The sequence below is a fragment of the Lepidochelys kempii genome, chromosome 3, assembly GCF_965140285.1.
Source record: "Lepidochelys kempii isolate rLepKem1 chromosome 3, rLepKem1.hap1, whole genome shotgun sequence".
NCBI classification, from domain to species: Eukaryota; Metazoa; Chordata; order Testudines; family Cheloniidae; genus Lepidochelys; species Lepidochelys kempii.
The window spans coordinates 156,396,210-156,421,240 of record NC_136382.1 but is presented as its reverse complement, the minus strand read 5'-3'; the positions used below and the strand labels follow the sequence as shown (position 1 = coordinate 156,421,240).

General features: G+C 40.7%; 1 protein-coding gene across 1 annotated transcript in view; it reads left to right on the top strand.

The window, feature by feature from the left end:
- Window positions 1-25,031, top strand: part of ALK (ALK receptor tyrosine kinase) — a 538,912-nt gene that overhangs the window by 134,692 nt on the left and 379,189 nt on the right. The window contains exon 2 of the mRNA XM_073336696.2: window positions 7,520-7,639. Within this exon, the coding sequence (XP_073192797.1) occupies window positions 7,520-7,639 (120 nt within the window). The remainder of the gene's footprint in view (window positions 1-7,519; window positions 7,640-25,031) is intronic.

Here is a 25,031-nt window from a genome sequence, read left to right as displayed (position 1 = left end):
CCCTCCAGAAGCCTAAAAAACCAGCTTCTTACTAGTATGTCAGCTGGAACTAGCCAGTAACTTAAGGGTGAATACAATATGTAAGTTAGAATTAAGGTGAGACCTAGCTCTTGTCAAATTTGTGTAGCAGGAAACACGATAGTACCTGTCTATTCCAAGGCCGAGAGATATTTTGATACCTTCATTTTTTCTCAGTATGTTTTCCACAACGTCCTTGAAACATTCTAAATGTGGAGTTTGGCTGATTCTAGAATCTAAGTTTTATAAGAGTCATCACTGTAAATAAGTTTTAGCAATCTGAGATAACTACAATCACAGGTAGAGTAATAAGGCAGTATCAACAGGTAGCACTAAGCAGGTATTTCTATGGAGACTTTTACTAACTGTGTGTGTGAAAGAGAGAGAGTGCACTGGTCAAAAAATAGGCAGGGTGTTTTGTTAAAAATTCAAGATTTTAATATTGTTAAACATTAAAGAAATATTCTAAACTTTTCAACTTTCAATGGCAGATTTAGAGTTAGTGGGTCCCTGTGCTCAGCTTCATTTTTGGGGCTGCCCCCATGGGACACAAGAGAAAATGTTCTTTTTCTTGGCTATCTCCCCCGCCCCCTGTTTTTCATTCTTTTTTTCTTCATCCTCCTCCTATATTATAAGTAATAGGAAGTAAATGAAAATAAAGTGAGGTACCTTGACTGTTTTTGTAGTATAACTTTTTTTTCCACAGACCGCTCGAAAAGTGCTGAGGGTCTTGGCGGACCACTTAATGATCTTTCCAAATATTGTTCATACCATTAGCTAACTATTGTAAAGTGCTTTGGATAAGAGCGCTTTATTAAAAAAAAATCATAACCTTTCCTCAATCCTCCTGAATGGAGTTCTCGGACCACAGTTTGAGAACATCTGGTCTAGATGAAAGCTTGTATTTGAATTATGCTAACATGAAAAATGTGTAAAATAGAAAGTATAGATGACGCATGAATGGAAAAATAAAAGTTAACTTCCTCTGAAGAAACTTATTCAATCTGAAAAAAAATATTTATTCAGATAGCTTTTTTTCTACACTTTTTCTTTACAAAATCATCAATTACGTCGTTATAAGTAATATTTTGTAAAGAGGCACTTTCAATTGCCAATATTGCTGAACTTGTCAAATAATTTTTAACTCGTTTCAATACAGAAAAAGAATGTTCGCCAGAAGCTTTTGTGACAGGTATTGTTAAAAATATGTTCAGAATGGTTTCTACATTTGGAAAGGTTGCCTGCAAACAGTCATGTACAAGTCTATACAAATCAACTGGTGATCTCGAAGCACAGACCTCATCATTTTTGATAAAATGAATGGAATGTTTCACTTCATCTTCAAAAAGATTTATGTCTATATCCTCTCAGTAGAATTCACTTAATTTCTTACTGTAGTGGCTTTTAGCATTTTCGTCCATACTTCTGTCAAAAAACACACAAAATAAATCAACAGTTTTCTTTAGAACACACCTCTACTCTGCAATTACACTATTACTGTGTCACAAATAACACTGACTGTCTCAATGATGATCTTCTCTTTACCTTCTAAATTGATTTCATTGTCTCTAGTTTCATCAAAAAATAACTTCCTGGTTTTTTTACACCTCTCATCAGATATATCAGAGGAACCTATATTTTCTGTTAATGTTAGTGCCTCTGCTTCCACCGCGCTATAGTCATTTCGAACTTCCATGACAAAACTTGCCTCTGAGGCTAACAATTGTGCAGCATTCAATAAATTTGTATCAACCTTTTGCAGCGATTTGCTGACAGCATTAATTCTTTGAAGTAAATGGTTCCACAAAAGAGTAAAAGCAGCAATATCGTACTTTTCAAACTTTTCTGCTAAGGATTTTGCTTCAGTTTTCGCATGTGGTTTTGTAGAATTTGATGTGGCTATGTATAAGGTTTTCTTTATAACATCATAGCTCATTTTCAAAGCCAAACAGCATCTAACGAGCAGACCACCTGGTGTCACAAATTCTTTTGACTGTCAAATCTGTTCCATTTGCCTGCTCCAAGCCTGATTGTAGACTACATCGATGAGTGGAAACAGGTTAAAAAAATGCATACGTGTTTTGAATGAAGTAAAAAAAAATGGGTAGCTCCCTCACAAGATTTGGCTACAGCACCACAGATTAAATTTAAGGAATGGCTGGAACATGGTATAAATAAAGCAGAGAGATTTGCGTTGTTCAGTCTTGCCTGTAGACCTGAATATTTTCCTGCCATATTTGCGGCGTTATCAAAACTCTGCCCATAACAATTTTTGATGTCCAAACCTAAATTTGCAATGATTTCCAAAGCAGTTGTCACTAGACATTCAGAAGTGTGTGATTTTAGTGGGACAAAACAAAGAAATCGCTCTACAACTTCACCATTGCCAGTCACATATCTTAAAATTAATGTTAATTGGTCTACATGACTCACATCTGGTGTTGAATCGACTATTATGGAATAGTACTTGCCATCCTTTAGTTCATCAGTGAATTGGTTTCTGAGCTGCTCTGCCATTATGGTGATGAATTCATTGTAAGTTTGATGCGTTAAAAAGTTGGTCTTCCCTGAGCCACAATTCTGATAATTTTTCAAATGTTCATTGAGAAAATTGTCAAATTCACTAAGATATTCAAGGCATGTTAAAAAAAATTACCTTTTCGATTTGACAGTGATGACTCATCATGTCGTCTTAGAGGTAGTCCCAAAGAAGACAGGAGTTTGACCGTGGCAACAACAGATCTCAGCACTTTCCTCCAATAAGAACACTCCTTTTCAAACTGAGCCGATAACACAGAATCAATTCTTCCAGATACTTTACACCTTTGAACAAACTTACACATAGCATTAATATGAGTTTTGGAAGTTTCATGATCAGCAATATGTCTTGCAATATTTCTCCAATTAGAGTGCCTGTTGACAAATGTTTGTTTCCCTTTACTATGGTCAGGGAATAATTTGCAAACATAACAATAGACTGCCTTGGTGGTTTCCAAAAAAATCAACCAATTTCTCATTTCTGTCGTCTCCTTTTTCTTCTTCCTCAGAAAATGGGACTCATGAAGACCTCTAAATTGCTTTTGTCCTCCAACCTCATACTCTTTTCTCAAATTTTCCATATTACCTATGTTTTTCGGTTTATTTACTAAGAAAAATTCTATCATATCCAATTAAACAGATTTTGGCCATAATGCAATGTCTTCAGGGTAGGTTTCTTCCCTTACTTCGACAAAATTACCAATATTTTGTAGTTTCATTGACGCGTCAGAGTCCACTTGTTCAACTTTTGCAGACGTCGTGGTATCCCCAGAACTCGGCAAGTGATCAGACAATTCAGATGTTTCCTCGCCCATACTTTTTGATGAATATCCGCTATTCAATACGTCAAGCTTTTTAAAATAAGATGACAAACTGTCTTTTTGCTTAGATTTGTCATCTTGCCTCGCCTTCATTTTTTTGCATTTTTGATTGCCAGACTCATAGTGTCACTTCATTATTGCTTAAAAAACTGATCTTGATTTTAGGCAGATTTAAAAATGTCTGAAAGAGCAGGGGCGTAGCTACAGGTGGGCCTGGGTGGGCCATGGACCACCCAATTAGGTTTAACGCCAATGGCGCTAGAACACTTTTAATAGTGGGGTGCTGAAAGCCAGCCTCCACCATGGAGCAGGCTTCCTGAGTGCCCGGCCCTGGGGCCCCCTGTCATTGGGGGGGTCCTATGCCAGGGCACAGTACGTTTCATGGTAAATCCGCCCCTGCCAACTTTGACAACTCCCCTCAATTTTTTAAAATGTATTTACTGGTTTTGTCCCCCCACTTTCTTTCTAAAAGTCGGGGGGGGGGAGTGTCTGTGCGTTAAAGGGGGAAGAAAAACAAAAATGGAAAACAATTTTAATTTTTCATTTTATTGAATTGGAAAATTAGAAAATTTATATTAAAAAGCCATTTTTAATTAAAAAAAAGCATTGAATGAATAATTTTGAACAGCTGTCTTGCTCCCTGTATATATGTATGTTTAAAATATAATGTACATATCATTGCATATAGACTTACATGATCAAGTCCTGACTTCAGCAAATGTAAACTACAACCCTTTTAAATCCAAACTCTCAGTTAGCTGAATAAAATTCAAATTCCCTTCAAGTGTCCAAAGTCAGAATTTGGCCCTGAAAGCTCCTTTAGGCAGACATGTTAAAGATAGCCAAAGATGCAAATGAAGAATTTGAATGTTAAACCTCTGTATTGAAATGTGCCTCCTCTCTATAGTTGATTATATCCTGCCAAGCTTCTGGCTACTAAAAATGGTGCTGTCAGCTTCCAGTTGCTAATTCATTTATTTATTTAAAAGCTTAGTGTTGGTGCTATAGAAAAGTGGTAAAGCACCATGGCACAATGAACCAGAAAGGATAGTTGGCATGTTCTGTAAGAGTTAGAGGAAGATTCCTCAAATCATTTTGGCTCAGATTCTGCTCCCTTAAGGAAGCAAAAACATTTTATTCTTTAAAATGACAGTAAAATAATTTATTTATGGATTATTCTCGAGAGACTCATAAAAGCATGAGAAATTTGTTTATTTGATTTGTAGGTCTTATTGTAATTACCTTTCAGGACATGAAATACCTTGGAGATGCAATAAAGTAGAAGAGGAAAGGCCTTTCTTTCTCCTGACCTGTGACTCTTACCTGAAATCAAATCATTAATTCCTCATTGAGGAGCATGGCCTCTTGTCTATACAAAAACCTTTTACCTATCATCTTTCTCTGAAGATGACTTAATTGGGAAGGATTCATAACTTCTGATAGAATCTTCTTGCCTTTGTACTAAGGCCTATAATCCAAGCAAAGACTTTGAGATAAAGTTGTATAAAGGATTATAAAGGGTACAGGGAAACAAAAAGATCATTAGGGTAAGATGAGTTGAACTGAATCTCAAGGCTGTGTCTACACTATATAATTTTGTATAAAATCCTGAATTATTGTACTACCATTGGCATAACTCTCTTCAGTTTTGCAATAGTAGAAGAGCTAGTGTAGAAGGGCTCAGGTATCTTTAGGCTTAAAAATTTTATTAAGATGATGTTTAAAAAAAATGTGAATGGTACAGAGTTTAAGCATAGAAATTTCTGGTTATCTGGGAATAACGTACAGATTATCAAGGGGTGCGAAGTTCAGTTTAAGATTGGATGGCATAAGGAATACATAATCTGCAATATCCCCAATTGGGGGTAATAGGTTAATGGGTCAAAGTACCCTCCTATCTCAATGTCTGTATGTTGTTCATATAATAGCTATGTTCAGGTGTGGAATGGATATGATGATGAGGATGGATTGACCCTTATTTGGTGAGATTTAACATTCAGTGAGTTTATGGTTCCAGTTCATATGGTCCAATGGAAAAAGTCTCTCTGTCCCTTTTAGTCGATGCACGATGTTGATCCAGCTCACGCCTCCTGGTACTGTCATCTAGCCCTGCTCAGAGACCATTTTAATTCTGACTCCAGAATTAGGATAGGAAAAAACTCATTACACACTTTTACTGTAAAAGTAAGTGCATTAGTAAGATATATTTCAATCGAGGTGAGGTTGGAGTTAGAGTGGCATGAATCTGAAGAAGGGGATATGTGCAGTGGTGGGTTATAACTGACAGGGAGGTTGTTGTGAAGGTGAGGAGTCTGGGGGAATGTTTGGGTGTTATGATTTTGGGTTGGTAAAGTATAGTATGCCAAATGAGTTTGGTCAGGATGTTAACAGTGACTTAACTCTGCTGGTAGGAAATGCAGCTGAATGATGTTCACTGTAAGAGGGAGGTGTGTGTGTGTGTGTGTGTATGAGAGAGAGAGAGATGGAGGCCTGCTACAAATTTCAGATCAACATCTGATCTTTTTGAGAATTCAGAGGGATTCACAACCACTGTTCTATCTATCATGAACATGTATACAAAAATTGCACTCATTTAAGGCTTTTAGAGATCAAGAGGCCTCAAAGATCTTGTCCTTATGAAGCAGATGATTTGGAAGTAGGATGCTAAATCTCTCCACATTTTTTAGCGTCGATGGTTGCTTACCCTATTATGTGACAGGGAGTATAGTTATTGATCACCCAGTCCCAGATCAAGTGACACACTCTTATTACGTTTATTTGTTTGGCTGTTTGTTTAGTGGAGTCAGCCACTTCAAGAACTTAATTTGTTCAATATATTATACTCTTAAATTCAGCAATACTAGTCTAATGACAGTAAAATTGTTGAAATAGTCAGACCCTAGCAACAAACAGGCCTGTTGTCAGATTTCAGGGATTTCATTACATTACCACCAAGATAAAGTCTCAATGAAGGGCATAAGTCAACCACTAACCACCTGGGGTTAGATAGAGACACAAGCCCCCTTATCCTGAGCTAAGTCATTGCATAGTTGTGTATTATGTTTGTATGTAGGGAGATTACTCCTTTATTTACAGTTAAATATGGGATACTAGACTTGATGGTCCACGGGTCTGATCTACTCTGGCAATATCTATGTTGCTAAATTCCACCCAATAATATATAGTATTCAGTTATTTTACCATAAATTCGCAAAGGGTCAAGATATAATTCAGCCATCAAGGAAACTAAACTTTTGTCTACAATTCCAGTATGAGTGACAAAAAAAATACTGTGTTGAAGCCAGTTTATATCCTAAAGGTTATTGTTGCAATCAATAGAGTTAGTTAGCACACACTGTGTCTTTATATGAAAGGTTAGCACTTGATTCTCCTCTTGCTTATGCCATTGTTACTCCCAATTTATACCAGTGTGAGTGAGATCAAATCAAGTCCTTGCAATCTTCAGAAAACATAAAAATTGTGACAGGGAAACTCTGAATCCCTTGAATTGACACATTTCCATACCCCTGGAATTCTGTTGCACCTGTCAGGCTTGCCTTATAATTCAGGCACCATTTCTCACATGCGTAGAGTCATCCTGGTCTTGCAGAGTACTATGGATAAAATTGACCATCGTAACCTGTTCTTGTTCATTTTAAGAGTCTAAATCCCTGCAGACTTGTTTCAAACATTTTAATTTATGCAGCAAGAACTCAATAGAACATGAATTCACCTGCTTTATGTGCAAGATTCCAGGTACCAAATACACATGCACACACAAAGCTTAAAGCACTCTGAGGTAAAAGCAAAGCTTGGAAATATAGAGGGGTAGTGTTGACAATTCTGCTGAGCAACAATTCTCATTTTCCATATGTAAAACAAACAATTTATCCTGACTCTCCCTGTGCACATAAATGGGTAAAAGATATCCTTTCAGCCACTGAAACTATTAAATCCTACTATGAATCTGCCTCAGATTGAAACATAACTATATATAATTGAATTTTCAGTTTTCAATGGATATGGTATTCTTTATGTCCTGTGCATATCAGCACTTATTACATATAGTCTCTAAAACACTTTAGGATCCTTCAGCCTGTTGTTTATTTTGTATTTATTTGCATTTATTCTTTTATTTAAAGGTCTGAGCACTTTGGAATCTCCCATGAATATTCCTTTTCTCCCCCCTGATTTCTCTGCCTGGAATTTAACTTGGGTCATGAAAGATGCTTCCCCTTTCTTCCCTCACAGAGGACAGCATGGTAAGTAGGCTTATTTTCTATTCCCATGCAACTTTACATAAATACTGTATCAGTAGTTCAAAACATTTAAAGTAAGACTCTTCATGTTAAAATAGCCATGGTCCCCCTGCTATCAGAGAGGCTCTGCATGAACTGAAGGATCCACACTAGCAGGTCAGATTGCTTGGTCATAACCACTACACTTTTAATTGACTTGGCAGGATTGGAATGGGACAGATCTGGGATTATGGTTCAGACTGTTCTCTCATATGACCTAATTAACGATGATGTAAAACCACAGTCGTCATACAGTAGAATGATATGCCAGTGTTTTCCTAGTCAGGGCAGGACTGAGTAAAGATATATCCAGCATGCAATTTAGTAAAGGGACTGAAGGAGGATATATCCACCAGCAGTTTCTCATGAGAAGAGATAAGGTGGAGAGAGGCTAATAAGATTTACTCACCATAAGCCTGTAATTATCTGCTTGAGGGAAAAGTTTGACCGACCTATATGAAGGAGTTCCATATATCTTCAAATTTATGTTGCAGCCTTTTATGCTGTGCAATATATATTATTTGTACTGGCATACAATATCTGCTTCTAGCTGTTGTATCTGCGTGACTGATGAGAACGCACCAATTTCATTTTAGAAGGGACAGTAGCAAATTTTCCCCACCTTGGCTTTCACAGAGGCTTCAAGGAGGATTTCTCATTTATCCTTTATTACTTCATCCTAACCTCTTTAAATTTCTCAGAAATATCATTCCAAGAGAAGGGTTTGTTCTAAGAACCTAAAATCATGTGGATTGGTTCCATCTAATGGAATCACATGTAGATAAATGTACTGTATCTAAGTTTAAAATGGCTTAAAATGGCTTTTGGCTGATTATATAATCTGTCTGGATGAAGTTCTATCAATGCCCAACCCACCATTCTGCAATGAATGGCAGGAAATCAATTGTATATGTTACACAAAGATGATTCCTCCTCAGTGCTCCAGAATTGGCAGAGAACAATATTTTCGTATATAACCCTTCTGCCAGGTGGAGCCAGCAGCAACAAGGGCCGGCTTCGGTATCTAGGGGTTCCTTTTCAACAGTAGAACACAAAACCAGTTTGAGCCCCAACCCCAGGGACCTGGGACAATTACACACCACACCCTGGGCGCCTCTAAGAGGCAATACTTCCCCTCTCACAAGCACAGAGTCTGAATGTAGCAAAAAACTTTTAATAAAAGGAGGGAAGTAACTCAGCATTAATTTGGGAAAACCCCACAACTAGGGTTCATAAATATAAACCATAAGCAAAAGACCCATTCCCAAGTAAGTTGGGCAGTGTCCTTTTCCCCTCAGGGTCTTACGTCCAGCAACTCCAAAGTCCTTTTAATGTGCCTGTCCCACCCCACTCACAGTTACCGTCCTTGGCCAGTACAGCCCCAGAGTTCAGAGGTTCATCTGCACAGTTCACCTCCCACCCCGTGTGGAAGGGGGGACAAGGAGGCACCTTATATGTGTTGCCCTGCCGGCCGATTGCCACTGTGATCTGGCCCTCCCCGCCAGCTGTCCTGATGGCTGTGCACCTCCCTTCCAGCTGGCCACTGGCTGTGCCTCTCTGCCAGCCACCCTGCTGACTGCACCTCTCCACCAGCTGCCCGCCTGGCCACTTGCCAAGATGTCTTCAGGGCACCCCACTTAACACAGCTCTCAGTGATTTCAGCTCTGTGATTTCAGCTGTTAGTGGGAAACCTCATTGCTGGTGCACACTAGGCAGTCTCTTGTAATAGTACGTCTAATATTTAGACTTAAGTATCGGTGATTTCAGCTTTGTAGCATGTAACAGGACTCTCAATTGAGTCTAAATTAGCTCTTTTATTATACAGTGCAGAGGAGAAGGGTCTAATGGGGTCTAGGACCCTTAAACAGGGCCTGCACCATCGGGTACAAATCCTATCCCCACCCTATCTCAATTTATTGGGCTTTGGAACCTGCCTTGCAAGTGCTATTTTCAGTTGAGGGTGAGTCCCTCATCGGGGTATGCCAAATACAGTTCTGCTGCCCTCGGTTCACACAACAAGGATAACAACTCTTTATCATTCCTATCCCAATAACAAGGAGACTGGGGATCCAACACCAGCCACAAGTGGTCATTTGGGCGAGCAATCCCATCATGCTGAGCACCTAGCCAGGGTGGGTGTGTTAATGCAAATGAGATCAGCTCCTGAAGTCCTTTTCCATAGCTCACCACTAGAGGTCTGGGGAGAGCTTATTCAGACTCTGCTTACATTTATAATGCTTTATATTTTCAAAGCTCTTAAAAATCTCAACTAATTTACTGATAGTATTTGAAGATAGTTCTGAATTTGGGTCAAGTATTTCCTATCACTTTCAGGATGTGCAGTTCAGAAGAGTAGGAGGAGTCTTGAAGAGGGGCCGATCGCTTTTTGTCACCATTGCACCTGGGGAGCTCTGGAATTTCCAGAGGTTGCTCTGTCCTATGGGTCTGCTTTAATTTACACCTGGACTGCAGTGGACCCCAAGGCACTATCTAGCAACCTGGAATACCTATAGGACAGTTGGTTTGGCTACACCCATGTAACCCAGGATCACTATATTTTGGGGACTGGGTGGTCCATGTTTCTGTGTGAAGTTGAGCCACTACACCAGCCCCCGGGGAACAAAACAAGAGGAATTGAGGTGTAAAGGGACTGAAAGCAGCCTAGTCAGGGCCCTATTTATTGTTCATCTGAATCTCCCTGGCTGGAGACTTTAGTATAGTTTCTCCCTGCCAGAGGGAGAGGGAAGCCTTTGGTATTCTGTGTTATGACCCACACACCCCTCTCTATTTGTCTAAAGGGCACCAAGTCACAAAGGAAATCATTATCAAAGATGGGAACAGAACCCAGCTCTTCACAGTCCCAGTTCCTTTGCTCTCTGAAATGGCAAAGTGTCACTGAGTCCAGATGTGAGGAGGTGGTCTCAGCCAAATCTCCATTTTGACAGAGCCAATCCATCCATCTATCCAAACTTGAAGGTTGTTTTTTTTAAATGTAAAAGAGAAAATGTTGAATATCACCAGGTCCTTCTTGCCCCCAACTCTGTCTCCTTTGGAAGTTACCCCAAATCTCAGTATGCTGGTGTCCTTCACTGGCTCCCTTTGATTAGCTGTTTGCTCAGGATGGGTTTGCACTATAACACCTAGTGGTTTATTCAGATAGCATTCAAAGGGAGAAATACTTTGACCTTCTATGATTTCAAAGCACTTTGCAAATCATTAAGTCTCACCTCACTCATATGAAATGAGTAAGCACCTCCATTTTACAGGTGGGAAAACTGAGGGACAGAGTGGTTAATCTGCTTCATATGCTCTGCATCACTGTGCGATGCTCAGATACTACAATCTTCAATATATTTATCCTCAGAACACCCCTGTGAGTGAGGGAAGTGTTATCCCCATTTTAAAGATGAGGAGCTCAGGCACAGAGCTCCTCAAAGGACTGGCTCCACAAAGGTACTTAAGTGCCTAACTCTGAGACTCAAGCACCTGAGTCCCGTTTTTAGGCAGCACTGTGATTCACAAAACTGCTCGGCTGCTGCCTAAGCTGCTAAACTCACTCAGTGCCTGAATGTTTGCAGTAAAAGTTTCCTACGTGCCTATGTTTCTGCCTCTCTGGGCATGTACACTGCTGCCTCGCTCTAGGTCCTAGGATGCCTAAGCCCCAGTGCAATCCACGAACTGGGGGAAGACAGGCGTTCCCCCACCTAAGTCATGTGCAGGGCCTGATCTAGTCGGTGAACTCAGGGGCTGCCTAGATCTACATAGAGCACCTTTGTAGGTGAGGGAGAAAGAGACAATTTTCCTTATAACTGTTAGTTCAGTGGTTGAGTACTCACCGGAGAAGTGGGAGACCACCAGTGCAATCCCCTACTCTGTCTGATGAGGAGATGGGATTTGAACGGGGTTTGTCCCCTCTCAGGTGAGTGCCTAAACTGCTGGGCTATGTGATATTCTGAGGTAGTGCTCCCTCAATCTCTGCTGTTGAAGTTGTTCTCTTTCCTAACTGAGTTCCCTAACCACAGGGCTAATGATTAAAGGGAGGGCCTCCCCTCCCCCAGTTGTTTTATGTAAATCTAAGTGGACTCTAACCACACCAATCAGATCAAGCCCCGCACATGACTTAGTCAGAGCAGCTATGTCCCCCCAGTTGTGTGGATTGCTAGCAGAGATAGGTGCCACCCTGAAGCCCGGACTTAGGTGCCTATCTCTGTGAGAAGTGTGGGGCTTAAGACACACCTATCTCTTCCCATGCATTGTGTAGGGAATTTAGTGTATCTCTACACTGCAATTAAACACCTGTGGCTGTAACTTGCTTGGGCTAGGGGGTCCTAGAACCTGGGCTCCAGCCCGAGCCTAAACATCTACACTGCAATTAAATAGCCGCTTAGCCTGAGCCCAGGTCAGCTGGCATGGGCCTGCCGCGGATGTTTAAGTGCAATGTAGAAGTACCCTTGGGCACCTAACTCAGGTGTTGTGGATTGCAATATTGTTCCTGTGATTTTTCTAGGTGCCGCAATGTCTAAATGACTTAGAGAAGGTCACATAAGATGGCTGGGGCAGGGCAAGGAATTCAACTCAAATCTCCTGAGTGCTAGTGTAGTGGCCTAACCACTGACACATCCTTCCTCCTAGGTTAAGTGAGCCATCCCAGGTCACATAGTAAATTACTGAGTGTGAAATAAAACCTAACCGTCCTCTTTCACTAGTGGCTAGAGCATTGTCCTTCCCTCTCCTAGAAAAAAGTGCCACTGTTTGCAGCATTGTGGCACAATTTAAGATTACTAGTGAATGTTTAATAAAACTTCTATTAAAATTTTGTTTGTCTAATAGTCTGATGGGATCCATCTAATTAAGTGACTGGCATTGCTGAGGTGGAGAAATATTAGTTTTCTTAATTACTTTTTTCCTGTTGCTCCTGTTAATGGATCAATTTCTTAGATTGAAAGACTGAGTAAATTAATTTTTTTACCACACAAAAAACCCCTAAACAAAACTAAACTCCCCTCCCCTCAAAAAACAAAACAAAAAACAAAACAAAAAACAAAAAACACTGTTGAATTGGCTGCAATAGTTCTTGCAAGCAAATGTTTCATCACATTTGTGAAATTACATTCAACTGTCCCTAGAGGTGGTCATCCACTCAGGCTGTTGGAGAGGTTACTTCAATAGGAAGCTTTTACAATACTCTTCCTTCTGTGTCTCATCAGTACTAGCAGTTTTCCAGATTTGCTGCTGTATGTGAGCATTGATTATTCACCTACCACCCTGGAGATACAAAATTTCACCTGTCCTACAGAGAAGTGAGATTTTTTTTTTAATTTTATTTTATAGGAGCCCAATGTTGTTTAAGGGACAGGAATAATTTTTAAGCGTCTAGATTTTTAGGCTTTCCTTTATTCTTTCTCCTTGTCAAGATGCTCTCTCTCCCTCCCACATGGCAGGGGCTGAAGAATATGGGATCAGCAAGCATTCTTAAGCATATGTTGTCTAGCATATTAAGCTCCCCAGAGGTACACAAATTGGCTGGCACCTTGCTAGCACCTGTCCTTAACATGCAGCAACCTTGTCTGAGCCTGCTGTGATCAGCTCCCTGAAACCACTAGCCTCTGGCAGCAGAAGCACTATCTTCCAGGCCCTTGCAGGCCTTGCTCTCTCTGTACAGGTGGCAATGGGCACACACCAAATGAAAGTACTCGGAGAACTCTGTGAAGTGTTCAGCTCCTTATCCACCGAACACTCATAGTATTACCAGATCTGCTGTTCCCAAAGGTACAAACTAGCCTGTAACATTCAACTCCAGACCAGCACTTTGCTTAATACCACAGCACTTATACTAAATCTTGTTTTCACTATAAATATATTTATTCGTAAAGAATAGATGCAAGTGATAGTGAGTAAGAATATTGGAAACTAATATTACATGTAGAAAAAATCAAATATGCTTTCTAGAGACTAGACTTAACTAACAAGTTTCTCTCTTATCTAAAGAAGTTTATCTTACTCAACATTCTCTTCAGTGTTTTCAACCAAGCCCGGTTGAGACCCTTTTTGTATATACCAGAATCAGGAGATTCTGGTAACCCCTCTGCACTCCCTTGCCAATTGTCATTAAGAGGCTCTTTGGTCACACACTGGGATTAGATGTTCCTTTTGTTCAGGATAGGAGGACCAAAATCCAGGAAAACAATCTTTCTCTCCTTGTCCCTTTGTTCTCCTTCATCTGCAGACAATATTCCAATGACAATATGCAATTTATGCAATGACTTATATAAGTATGAAGTACTATACAGTAAGATAACAAATTGCCTTTTTCTTTTTTCCTTTGGTATTCATTTTCCCTAGAGACCACCCTAATTTTTTTGGCAAGGAATCCACTTTTAGGGCTTGTCAAAATATGACAGTTCACATCTTGCTACTTTGTTGAGTCAACTGGAATATAAGTTTCCTAACAAACCTCTTTAGCATCAGTTCTTTAGACATTTATACGGAACGTGCATTAGAAATTCCCTTTCATAGAGATGTTTGTCTTGTATGCATGAGAGATTTGGTGGACAAATATTTCCAGCTCTGAGCACATGCACCATAGCTGGACATACCTAATCTGTCACTTTCTTATGGCTGGAGGAATAGAAATGAGATCTGTGTTGGCTGTTTCATTCCCCCATGAGATGTCTTGACAGACTGTGCTTATAGCTGATTGATGAAGGAATCCTGATTCCTTTTCTTTGTAGTCTGATTTTGAATGAACAAAGTAGCTGTCACAGATTTTGGTGACTGAGTCTCCAATGCACGTAAAGGAATAGGGAAGAGATAAAGTGACTGCTGTCAGTTTAGAGATCGTCGTAACAAACAAATTAGTGGCTGTGTTGTTTAATCTAAGAAGTGGGCACTCATGTTATTTGCTACTGTTGGATTAATTTAAAGACTTTTTTGCAGAGTTGAGTTCTCTATCTTTACTTCTGCAAAGATAGAGGCAACATGTCCTAGTGATTAGTGCACAGGCTTAAAGTCAGGACTTCTGAATTTTATTGCCAGCAGTTTACAGTGTTTTTGTAGAACAGAAAAGGAGTACTACTGGCACCTTAGAGACTAACCAATTTATTTGAGCATTTTGTGTTGCATCCGATGAAGTGAGCTGTAGCTCACGAAAGCTTGTACTCAAATAAATTGGTTAGTCTCTAAGGTGCCACTAGTACTCCTTTTCTTTTTGCGAATACAGACTAACACGGCTGCTACTCTGAAATTTGTAAAACAGATGGATCTTATTATTCTAAACTCATATGGCATTTTAGATCTAGCACTTAACATGTTCAGAGTGTGCTCAAATCCATTGAGGTAGGGGATAAGAGTTTCTCTCATTTTAAAAATGGGGAGGGGGGTTGTGAGGGTGGATGATGTCACAAGGTAGCTGGCCCTTTATGGGGCCTACCTGTGACTGAGGCTATGTCTACGCTACAGATATTACAGCAACACAACTATGTTGCTGCAGGCTAGGAAGGAGAAGGAAATAGAGAGGCTCACCTTGACTCTGTTTTTTGAGTATCCTTCGTTTATGGGATGGCTTTCCCATAACCCTAAAGGTGTATGTCTACCCTGCAGTTAGACACCCACAGCTGGCCCATTCCAGCTGACTCAGGCTTGTGGGGCTCAAGCGAGGAGACTAATTGCTGAGTAGATATTTGGGCTCAGGCTGCAGCCCAAGTTCTGAGACCCTCCCTGTCACAGGGATTGGAGTCCAGGCTCCAGGCCAAGCAGGAGTACCTACACTGCAATTAAACATGCCCATGAGCCCAAATCAGCTGGCATGGTCCAGCCACCATTTTTTAATTGCAGTGCAGACATACCCCAAGACAATGCTAACTTTTTTGCAAGACATTTGCAATACCAGCCCTCCCTAAGATGTGGAGATGGGACTTTGGCTAGAGGGGGTTTGCCATCCATCCCAACACATTTATGGGACAGGCCTAATTCCCATGGGTCTGTCCTACAACCAATGCTGTTTTTTCCTGTAAGGCGTAAGGTTAATTCTGAAGGCGTAATGTTAATTCTGAGTGCATCTAGTGCTCCTACAAGCTGTCAAATTGATAGCCATGGAGAACAAAGTCTAGCATTTTCTCAGCAAATGGGCAGTAATCATGGAAGTTCCTTCACCCTAGGCCCACTACACAGCCCACTGCCACACACCACTGTCTTAACCTGACATCTCCCTGCACTGTGACAACATGACTGAAGAATCATGGGGTGATTCTTCTTCTTCTGGTGTAGATGAGTGAAAATGGGATTCAAGACTAACCTTATAGGAGGCCCCCAGACTCCTAAAACTGGCTGAACCATGCCATCTATACCTAGAGGAACTGGGAAAGCTTTAGGAACTTCCTTTTTCTCTTAGATTAGTAACTGAAAACTTAATTGTTTGTTTCCCTATCATGAATTTAAAAGCTTTATAGGCCTTAGATACTGAGAATATAGAGGTTAGTGGGTGTTAATGGAGGTCCCAGAGCTCACTCAGCAGAGCGTTTCTCCACTATACAATTTAAATTATATCTCTTCCCCAATGAATAAATGTCAATACAGTATTTATTTTAAAAGAAACCTACCGTGGTAAGAATGTTTGATCCCTATCCATTCTCTAGCTTCTGCCATTACTACAACTAATAGAGCCACACTTGTTGGGTGTTGGACATGAATTAGTCAAATTTTTGCCAGTGTAGGCAAGATCTTTGATTTAGATGCCTATATCTGAAAGTATGATGTATGGGACAGATGTTTAAATACCCAGTTGATATATTTGTGCATAAGCATAGGGCTGAGTGTGTATAGCATTCACACTTATTGATTACCCTAGTCAGAGAAGGGATAAACCAATCCTTGATCATACCATTTCAAAACATGGTGATCCAAGGGGGGGCTCTGATCCTGAAAGTCAGAAAGAGAGGAGATGGAAAAAGACCTTTCTTCGGGGGAGTTGGAACATGAAAACTTACTTGTATAAATCCTTGTTCTTTCCAAAGAGCCAACTCTGGTTTCCCTTACACTAGCTGCCCCATAATGAACGTGTGTGTGTGCTGGATAGTGAAGGAAAGGGAGCTGCCATATAGAAGGATATTTTCCAGTAGATCTTACTTTTAAGGTGGTGGTCTTGAGATCTGGTTTATATTTTCTTTTTACTAGGCTTTTTTTGTTTAATAGAAAACTTTCACTAGCATAACTAAAATGGCGGTAGTTGCCATTCATATTGGAAAATGTACACCAACATAACTAACATAGATATAGTTATGCCAGTGCAAATCCCGAATTATTTTTATTTATTTATTTCTGTTCATCATGCATAGTTAACAGGAGCTCCAGAAGCTTTGCAATAACTTTGTGTTAGTTTGTAATGATACTGGACTAACTACCAGTTTAAAGAAGACCATGATTATAGCAAACATAAGTTGACTATACCAGAAGTTTTAATAGTTGGCAGTGTGCTGCAAGTTATGCACAAATTCTATTTTGAAGCAACTATATTGGTTAACCTATCTCTAGGAGAAAAGTTTTAATGCTCACTTCAGAAAGGCAGCCACCACATTTAGTCAATGGACCAAGCACATGTGGGATAACAGGAAATTGAAATTGAACATTAAAATATGAGTTTACCAGACGTGTGTCCTGAGAACACTTCAATATGGTCCTGAGCACGCTGCTGTATAGCAGGCATGAGAGAAGGCTAAACACATTTCAAACCCGCTGTCATTTTCATATTTTAAATATCAAGTGAGAAACTTAAGTTCCTGATACCATAGTATTTGAGAAAGCAAAATTGCCAAACCTAATTACTGTTCTTAAACACAGGTATCTTCATTGGTTTAGTTATCTGTACTGGATGGATGATGGACACGTTCTAAAGGACCTACTGCATGGAAAAAGTGTGGCTGATCTAAGGTCACTGGGCTGTTGTAGGCTCAGGTTCAAAGACGTTTTGCAATAGTGATTTGAAAACTTCCAACATCAACATTACAAGCTCCAAAGAGGCAGCTAGCAACAGGCTACACTGGAGGGTGGTGCTGGAGGGCTGTACTATACAAGGGCTGGAAGGAGTCAGAGGCTGGAGAGAGGTGGTCAAGAAAGAGAAACGTGAAAAGAACAAAGAGGAAATTACAGCAGGTGTCCTAGCCGCAGTAGTGCACCAGATTCATCTTCTGGCCCTGCACCATCTGTGACAAGGACTGCCACTCAAGAACTGGACTTTTTAATAACTTGTGATGCTGCAGCATGACACGTAGCAACAAAACTGCTTTGGCGTTTTCACCATCATCTTTTGAGATGAATAGATGACATCTATCTGCTGTGTATTTATTTGTATTATCGTAGAACCTAGGAGCCCCAGTCATGGACCAGGGCCCCATTTGCTAGGTACTGTTCAGATATAAAACATATACACAAGGTCTTAACATCACTTCTCAATTACAATTTCCTACCTTCTCAATCAGGTAGTGACTTGCTTTATCTTCTTAGCCAGATTTGGTAAGTTGGCATTTCCTTATATAGCCAGCAAGTTGTGATATACACACTGATGGCTACAACCAAAACCTTAAACAGGTGGGTGTTTACCTTTATTTGATTGTAAGCAACCAAGGTTATTTATTTTCCATTTTAAAACTATAATAATATAACAGATTTATTATAAAATGCCTGGGCATTCAAGAAACTGGAAGATATAGTGAGCCTTCAACTTCTACGCTATATTTTAAAAGTGGCTTTGTGATTTACTGGACTTAGCATCTCCTTTAGAGCCTTTATGATCCATAGTATCCATATAACTACTGCATGGATAAACTGATACCTGTGGATATAAATCTTTGTGAAAGTCTCATTGCAAAAAAACCTGAGTATGCACAATTGCCACCTTCTAAAGCTCAATATCTAGTCTTATTTGGGGAGTGGCTGGAGGAGGAGATGGAAGGGGAGTTTGGAAAAAAAAATCTTTGTAGGTTCTACTAAATTTAATTACTTCCTACAGTGTGTGTGTGTTTGAAAAAGGGAAATGATGGCTTATTTAGTCAAATAAACTCCAAAAACAAACAATTTGTTTCCTACACTGCTCAACACACACACAGCATTGTGTAGGATTTAAACATAATACAAAGATCAGAAAAGAGAGGTGAAAGACCTGTTGTGGGCGCATTAAAAATTGACCAGTAATTTGTATTTGTGGAAGGAAGTAATTTGTGGAAGGAACGGATTCTTAGATGTTATAAGGAACGCTATGCTTGTAGATGTGGTATAGTCCTGCAGCAGCTACCAAAGAAGGTTCCTTACAACTCAAGAACAGTTTGTAAATGAGCTTACATATAGTCTATATGAAAAGCATTTACTCTACATTGTGGACTGATCATTAACTTGGTTTGAGAGGAAGAATGGTCCTGTGATTAGGTTGTTGGCTTGGGACTTGGGAGATTTGGTTTCAATTTCCTCAGTACTCGGGTTTTAATTTCAATACCACTGTCTTCCTGTGTGAAGACAAATCACTTAATCCCTGTGTGCCTCATTTCCTAACCTGCAGAAGAGTTAGTACTTCCCTAGGGCACAAGAGCATTGTGAGAATAAATTCATTAAAGCTTGTGAAATGGTCGGATACTATCGTGATAATGCGTGTATAAGTCCCCTAAATAGATATGAATGCTTAATCAAATCAGAAACTTTTTAAAGGTGCATATGAGTCAAACACAGCATCTTACTATGCAAAATGATCTATTTTAAATCTTGTTCTGAGCTGCATTCAGCCAGGCTGATCCAAGGAGGTATATGTTATACACATCCCTGCGCCCCATAGGATTCCACACAAGGGAAGACCGATGTGATTGTCATCCCCAGCCCTTCCTCTGGGTTCCCATTGCTGACAGGCAGCTTTAATTGCCATGAGGGGGCACACTACTGGGGAGATTGATTGATTGATTGTTGAATTGTATTACTGGAGCGCTTGGATACCCCAGTCATAGACCAGGGTTTCACTGTGCTAGGTACTTTACCATCACAAAGCAAAGGCAGTTTCGGTCCTGAGGCATTTACAGTCTAATTATAAAACAGAAGGCAACAGATGATTACAAACCGAAGGGGAGCATAAGGAAACAGTGAGATAAAACTGAACAGCATAAGCAGAGGTCTCAGCACACCAGCAGCCTAGCTGCTGTCAAGTTTCTGTAGGCATCCCAGTAGGGGAGGGTTTGAAGGAGGACAATGAGGTGGCTTTGTGGATATTTACAGGGAGCAGCTTCTATGCTTAAGGGGTGGCATGAGAGAAAACACAGAGGTCCTGTTTGAAAATTGTAACAAATGAGAGATGAAGGGTGGCATCACTAGCACAGTGGAAGCAGGTGGTGATGTCTTGATAGTGTGTAAGAGAAGATGGGTGAGGGGGCATGGGCCAGTTAATTTAATGGCTGTCCTTTCATAGAATATCAGGGTTGGAAGGGACTTCAGTCTAGTCCAACCCCCTGCTCAAAGCAGGACCAATCCCCAACTAAATCAGTCCAGCCAGGGCTTTGTCAAACCTGACCTCAAAAACCTCTAAGGAAACCTCTTAAAAACCACCCCCCCCCTTCATGTTATTCTCCCAGGGGATCCTGCACATCAGTTCCCTGAGGGAGTCAAAGTCTGCTTTTCTGAAGTCCAGGGTCTGTATTCTGCTGCTCTCCTTTCTTCCTTGTGTCAGGATCCTTTCCATGCATCCTTTCTGGCCTGGGCCACCCAAGGGGGTCAGTTTTGACCTTCTAACATTAGAAAGCCAAAGTTTTTTCATTTCATGATGAGTTTCAGTCATGGGTCAGCTCTTTACTCCTTTTCTTTACAGTTGTTGGCCAAGCTGTGCATGCTGATAAAGGGAGATTTATAATGTAAATGCTGGGAAGTGGGGAATGGAAAAAGCAGATGATATTACACAAAATATGCAAGACATACAAAATCCATATGTAATAGTGTCATCCATGTCCTCCTTCCGCCTATTGTTTCCTGTGCTTATACCTTGCATTTTGTCTCAAATTTGGCACTGAGCCTGGAAACATTTAGACAGGAGGGTAACTTCTCACACATGTGAGAAGTCCCATTAAAGTTCAATGGGACTGTTTATATGTACAGTTAATACTTATGTATGTGCTTTTCATGATTGGAGCCTTACTGTAAACTCTAAAGAGCAGGACTCTTGCAATGTTTTGTACAGCACTTAGCACAATAGGGCCTTGATTCTGGTTGGGGCTTTTGAAGATGCCATAATACAAATTATAAATGTATATGGTATCGCAAATAAGTATGGTGCCCCCAGAAACTATGGTATGGGGCATATATAAATGTTGGTAGTGATAAATAGTTTAGATTGATGGAAAAGGACAGGAGTTCAGAACCAGCTCACCAAAAAAGTCACATGCTTTTAAATCTCTCTCCTTTCATTCGTGTTGGCATAGGCAGGACTAATATTAAATCAAAGCTGTTTGGCTCTTCTCATGTCTTTTTGTGTGTTGGCACAAAACTGAAGAGACTCTTGTATTTTATAGATCGTTTTCCATTCTCCAGGATTTACTAAAAATGTCAGGAAATTAAGGAAGTTTGGTGGCAGTGTTGTAAAAACTGGGTCGCATGTGTTAGGATATAGATATTCAGGCCTGTCTGTAAAGGCCTATACTCTAATTTAGGTGTATTCTTATCACTTAGCTAGTTACAGAGGTATAAAAGAAAGAATCAAATCACTGTCTTCTGGTGTAAGGGCCTTCTCTTACTGTGACGGTCTGAGGCCCTGTTCTTAGGCTAAGGCCTTTGGCTAAGCAGCAGAGGCAGCCATAAGCTCAGAAGCAAACAGTCACATCCTCACATTCCAAACTAGTCACATTGAAATAAGGTGCTATTGGGCTGTTAGGAATACAATCCTGTCTTGATAATGCCTGTCACCTCCAGAGAAAGGGAAGTGCCTAGAAGATGTAAAAGGAAACCTAGTTGGATAGCATCCTGTCTGGCAATAACTCACTTATCAATAGCTGGGATGTGAAATCCTCATTTCTCTGTTGTTCTGTCACTGTAGTCCCCATTTCCCTGTTGTTTGTCTGTATAATCTCTGTCTGGTTCTGTGATTGTTTCTGTCTGCTGTATAATTAATTTTGCTGGGTGTAAACTAATTAAGGTGGTGGGATATAATTTGTTAAATAATCATGTTACAATATGTTAGGACTGGTTAGTTAAATTTCAGTAAAATGATTGGTTAAGGTATAGCTAAGCAGAACTCAAGTTTTACTATATAGTCTGCAGTCAATCAGGAAGTGGGGGGTGGGGGAATTGGAATCATGTTTTGCTAAGGGGGGGAATGGGCAGAGGGACACAAGTAAGGCTCTATGGTGTCAGAGCTGGGAAGGGGGATACTAATGAAGGAAACTGTAATCACGCTTGCTGGAAGTTCACCCCAATAAACATCAAATTGTTTGCACCTTTGGACTTCAGGTATTGTTGCTCTATGTTCATGCGAGAAGGACCAGGGAAGTAAGTGGGTGAAGGAATAAGCCCCCTAACAGCATGCATGTACAACAGCATCCCCTGCTGGATGGAATCAAATCTGCTCTACTATATCATAACTAAGGCTCAGATTTTGTCATGGATATTTTTAGTAAAAGTCATGGACAGGTCCTGGGCAAAAAAGAAAAATTATCAGAAGTGATGACCTAGCCGTGACTTTTACTAAAAATATCCGTGATGAAATGTGAATCTGCGGGTCCCCACATTGTCTGAAGTGGGCAGCTGCGCAGGGGTTAGGAGCCGCCTGCAGCAGCTGGAGGCTGTGGAGCCTGTGGCTGCCAGGAGCTCTGGGGGTTCCCCCACCACTGGCAGCCCCGCCACCTGTTGCAGATGGGAGCTCAGGGGTACCCCACAGTGGCTTGGAGCTCTGGAGGATGCCAGAGGCAGTGGGGGTTCACTTTGACAGATTTATGTTACCAATCTGCCTGGGGCTTCAGGTGATCAGGCTGAGGCCACAGGATCTTTAGGGAAGGAGATGAAGGAGCACACCAAGTGACTAAGTTTAAAGCTTTATTAACCAAATAACAGCGGTGAGTGCTGGGTGTGCCCCATGTCACTCAGAGAGGAAGAAAGCATTAGTGCCTGAGCCCTAACCCACTTTCATACTTACACATGCACAACCCAAGGCTGGTCAAGCCTGGGTGTAATGTAAGAAGAAGAGGGGGAAGGGTAGACGAGAGTTCTGTCCTGTGCACAGGTCATCGAGGGTTCGCTGTAAATCTCTGACTTGCTTCAGCTCTCGGGAGGGTTTTAAGCCCTGGGTTCTTTAGGGGGCATTTTCGTCCAGGGACATTCACCCCACCCATGCTCTCGGTACCAGTCTGAACCGGTCTTCCGTGGCTCCCTTAGTTTCCCCAAAACACACCGGTTTCAGGGTCGCGAGGCGGTTGTTTTTTAACTCACTGGCCTTCGCAATCTTACTGGTTTTGCAACCCCTTCAGTTCTATCTGGCTCAGGTATCCTTGCTCACAGCTGGCCGGGGTTGAGACAAAGGCTTCTGGTGGTTTGGCAGCAGAGAGCTTGTTTGTGTGTGCTGGCCTTGGGCTGCAGTTTCGTTCCTTATCTTTGGGCCTAGCTGGATCATCGAGTTAACCCTTTCCTTCCTTCCACGCATATGAAGGTGTTGGCAATATACAGTGCTGTTGCTTACCCAGGGGACCCCACAGGGGGGCATTTTATTGTGAAACTTCTCAGCTCCTTGTCCCCGTGGATAGTGGGGGACCCTGCAGATCCCGACCACCGCAGGCTGAAGTCATGGAGATCGCGGAAGTCACATATTCCGTGACTTCCACGATCTCCGTGACTAAATTGTAGCCTTAATCATAACCTTTATATTGCTAAAATGTTATCGTCTAACTCTAGAGATAGAGCCAACACATTTGGAACAGAAGGACTTGAGTTCTATTCTTGCGGCTATTGTGTGTTGTGCATGTCCATGGATTTGTTACATTTATTATCTCAGTGGTGTGACAAAGGAATTGACAAAACACATGATTCAGAAAGAAGAATGTAAAAAAACAAAAAAACAAACATTAGACCTCACTGATTCCATTTCCTCATTAAGGAGGTGGATTATCTGAAAGTATAGAGAAAAGACAATACTATTAACTTTAGGATTAAAAGATGTTATACCAGCAGGAAAATTGTCTGAACTGCATAAATATATGCAGTCTGGGAAGAAATTAGATGCTTAATAGAGAACATAATTGAAGTCTAAAAAAAAATCTTAGTTTGACTAATGTCAATTTAAATGATTTGTTTTAATCTCACAATAGTGGCATGAGAGTGGATACTAAAGAAAATCTCCAGAGAACAGCATTTTCCTCCTAAAGGGCCTTAAGAGTAGGCTTTTCAAAAATATCTAAGGGCCAGTTTTTAAAGGTATTTAGGCATCTAAACATGCAGATAAGTGCCTCATGGGATTTTTCAAAAGGGAGTTAGGTGCTTGGATGCTTGGAAAATCCCATTAGGTGCTTGTCTCTATCTTTAGGCACATACACATCTTTACAAATCTGGTGCTGAGTTATTTAGAAGCACAAGTCTCACCCAAAATCTTGGACTGTTAACTGCAGACCAAGTCTGGGGAAGTCAACATACGAGGGGCTTTCAAAAAATAAAGGAGGAAAAATCATTGGACATAGTACTTGGAGATGAATTCCACACTTTACGATGTTGTCTTGGACAACTTTACTCCATAATGTGATGGTGAAAATACTGTATTCAGAGAAAGGAATCTTAATTGCACCAACAGTTTTAAGCATCCTTAGAAAAGTCTGTTCTTAAAAGAGAGCTTAGTGCTGGTGAAAGGTGTGGGTAGCGAGCTTTGGTGGTTAAGTCCCAAAGGACACTCATCAGCAAATCAAGCCTCCACTGCTGCACAAATGTGCCTCACCTGGAAGGACCACTTTTGTGAGTGAAAGGTCACTTCAGACACTCATGAATCATTTAACCACAGACTGCCATACAATATACCAGTTGTGCTCACGGTTGGTGTGTTGCAGAACCCCGGTCCTCCAGGAGCTGGTCTGAGACCAGCAATTCATAGACCACTGAACAATCTTCAGATTGTAATGAGTTTCTCTTGACTTGGGTGGAATTTGAACTGACATCCTATAATAGAAAAGCTCTATATCCAATTTTCCTCAATCTCTGAGATATCCAGTCACCGTTCTCTAATCAGGGGTAGTCCAATTATTTTTTTCGAAGTCCAAATTTCTTGGTCAAGGTATAGTCAAGGTCCAGACTCCAGAGCAAATAATAAAATATAACAACAATAATGATAAGTAAATAATCTTGGGGTCTCTTCAAAAGTATGTGGTGG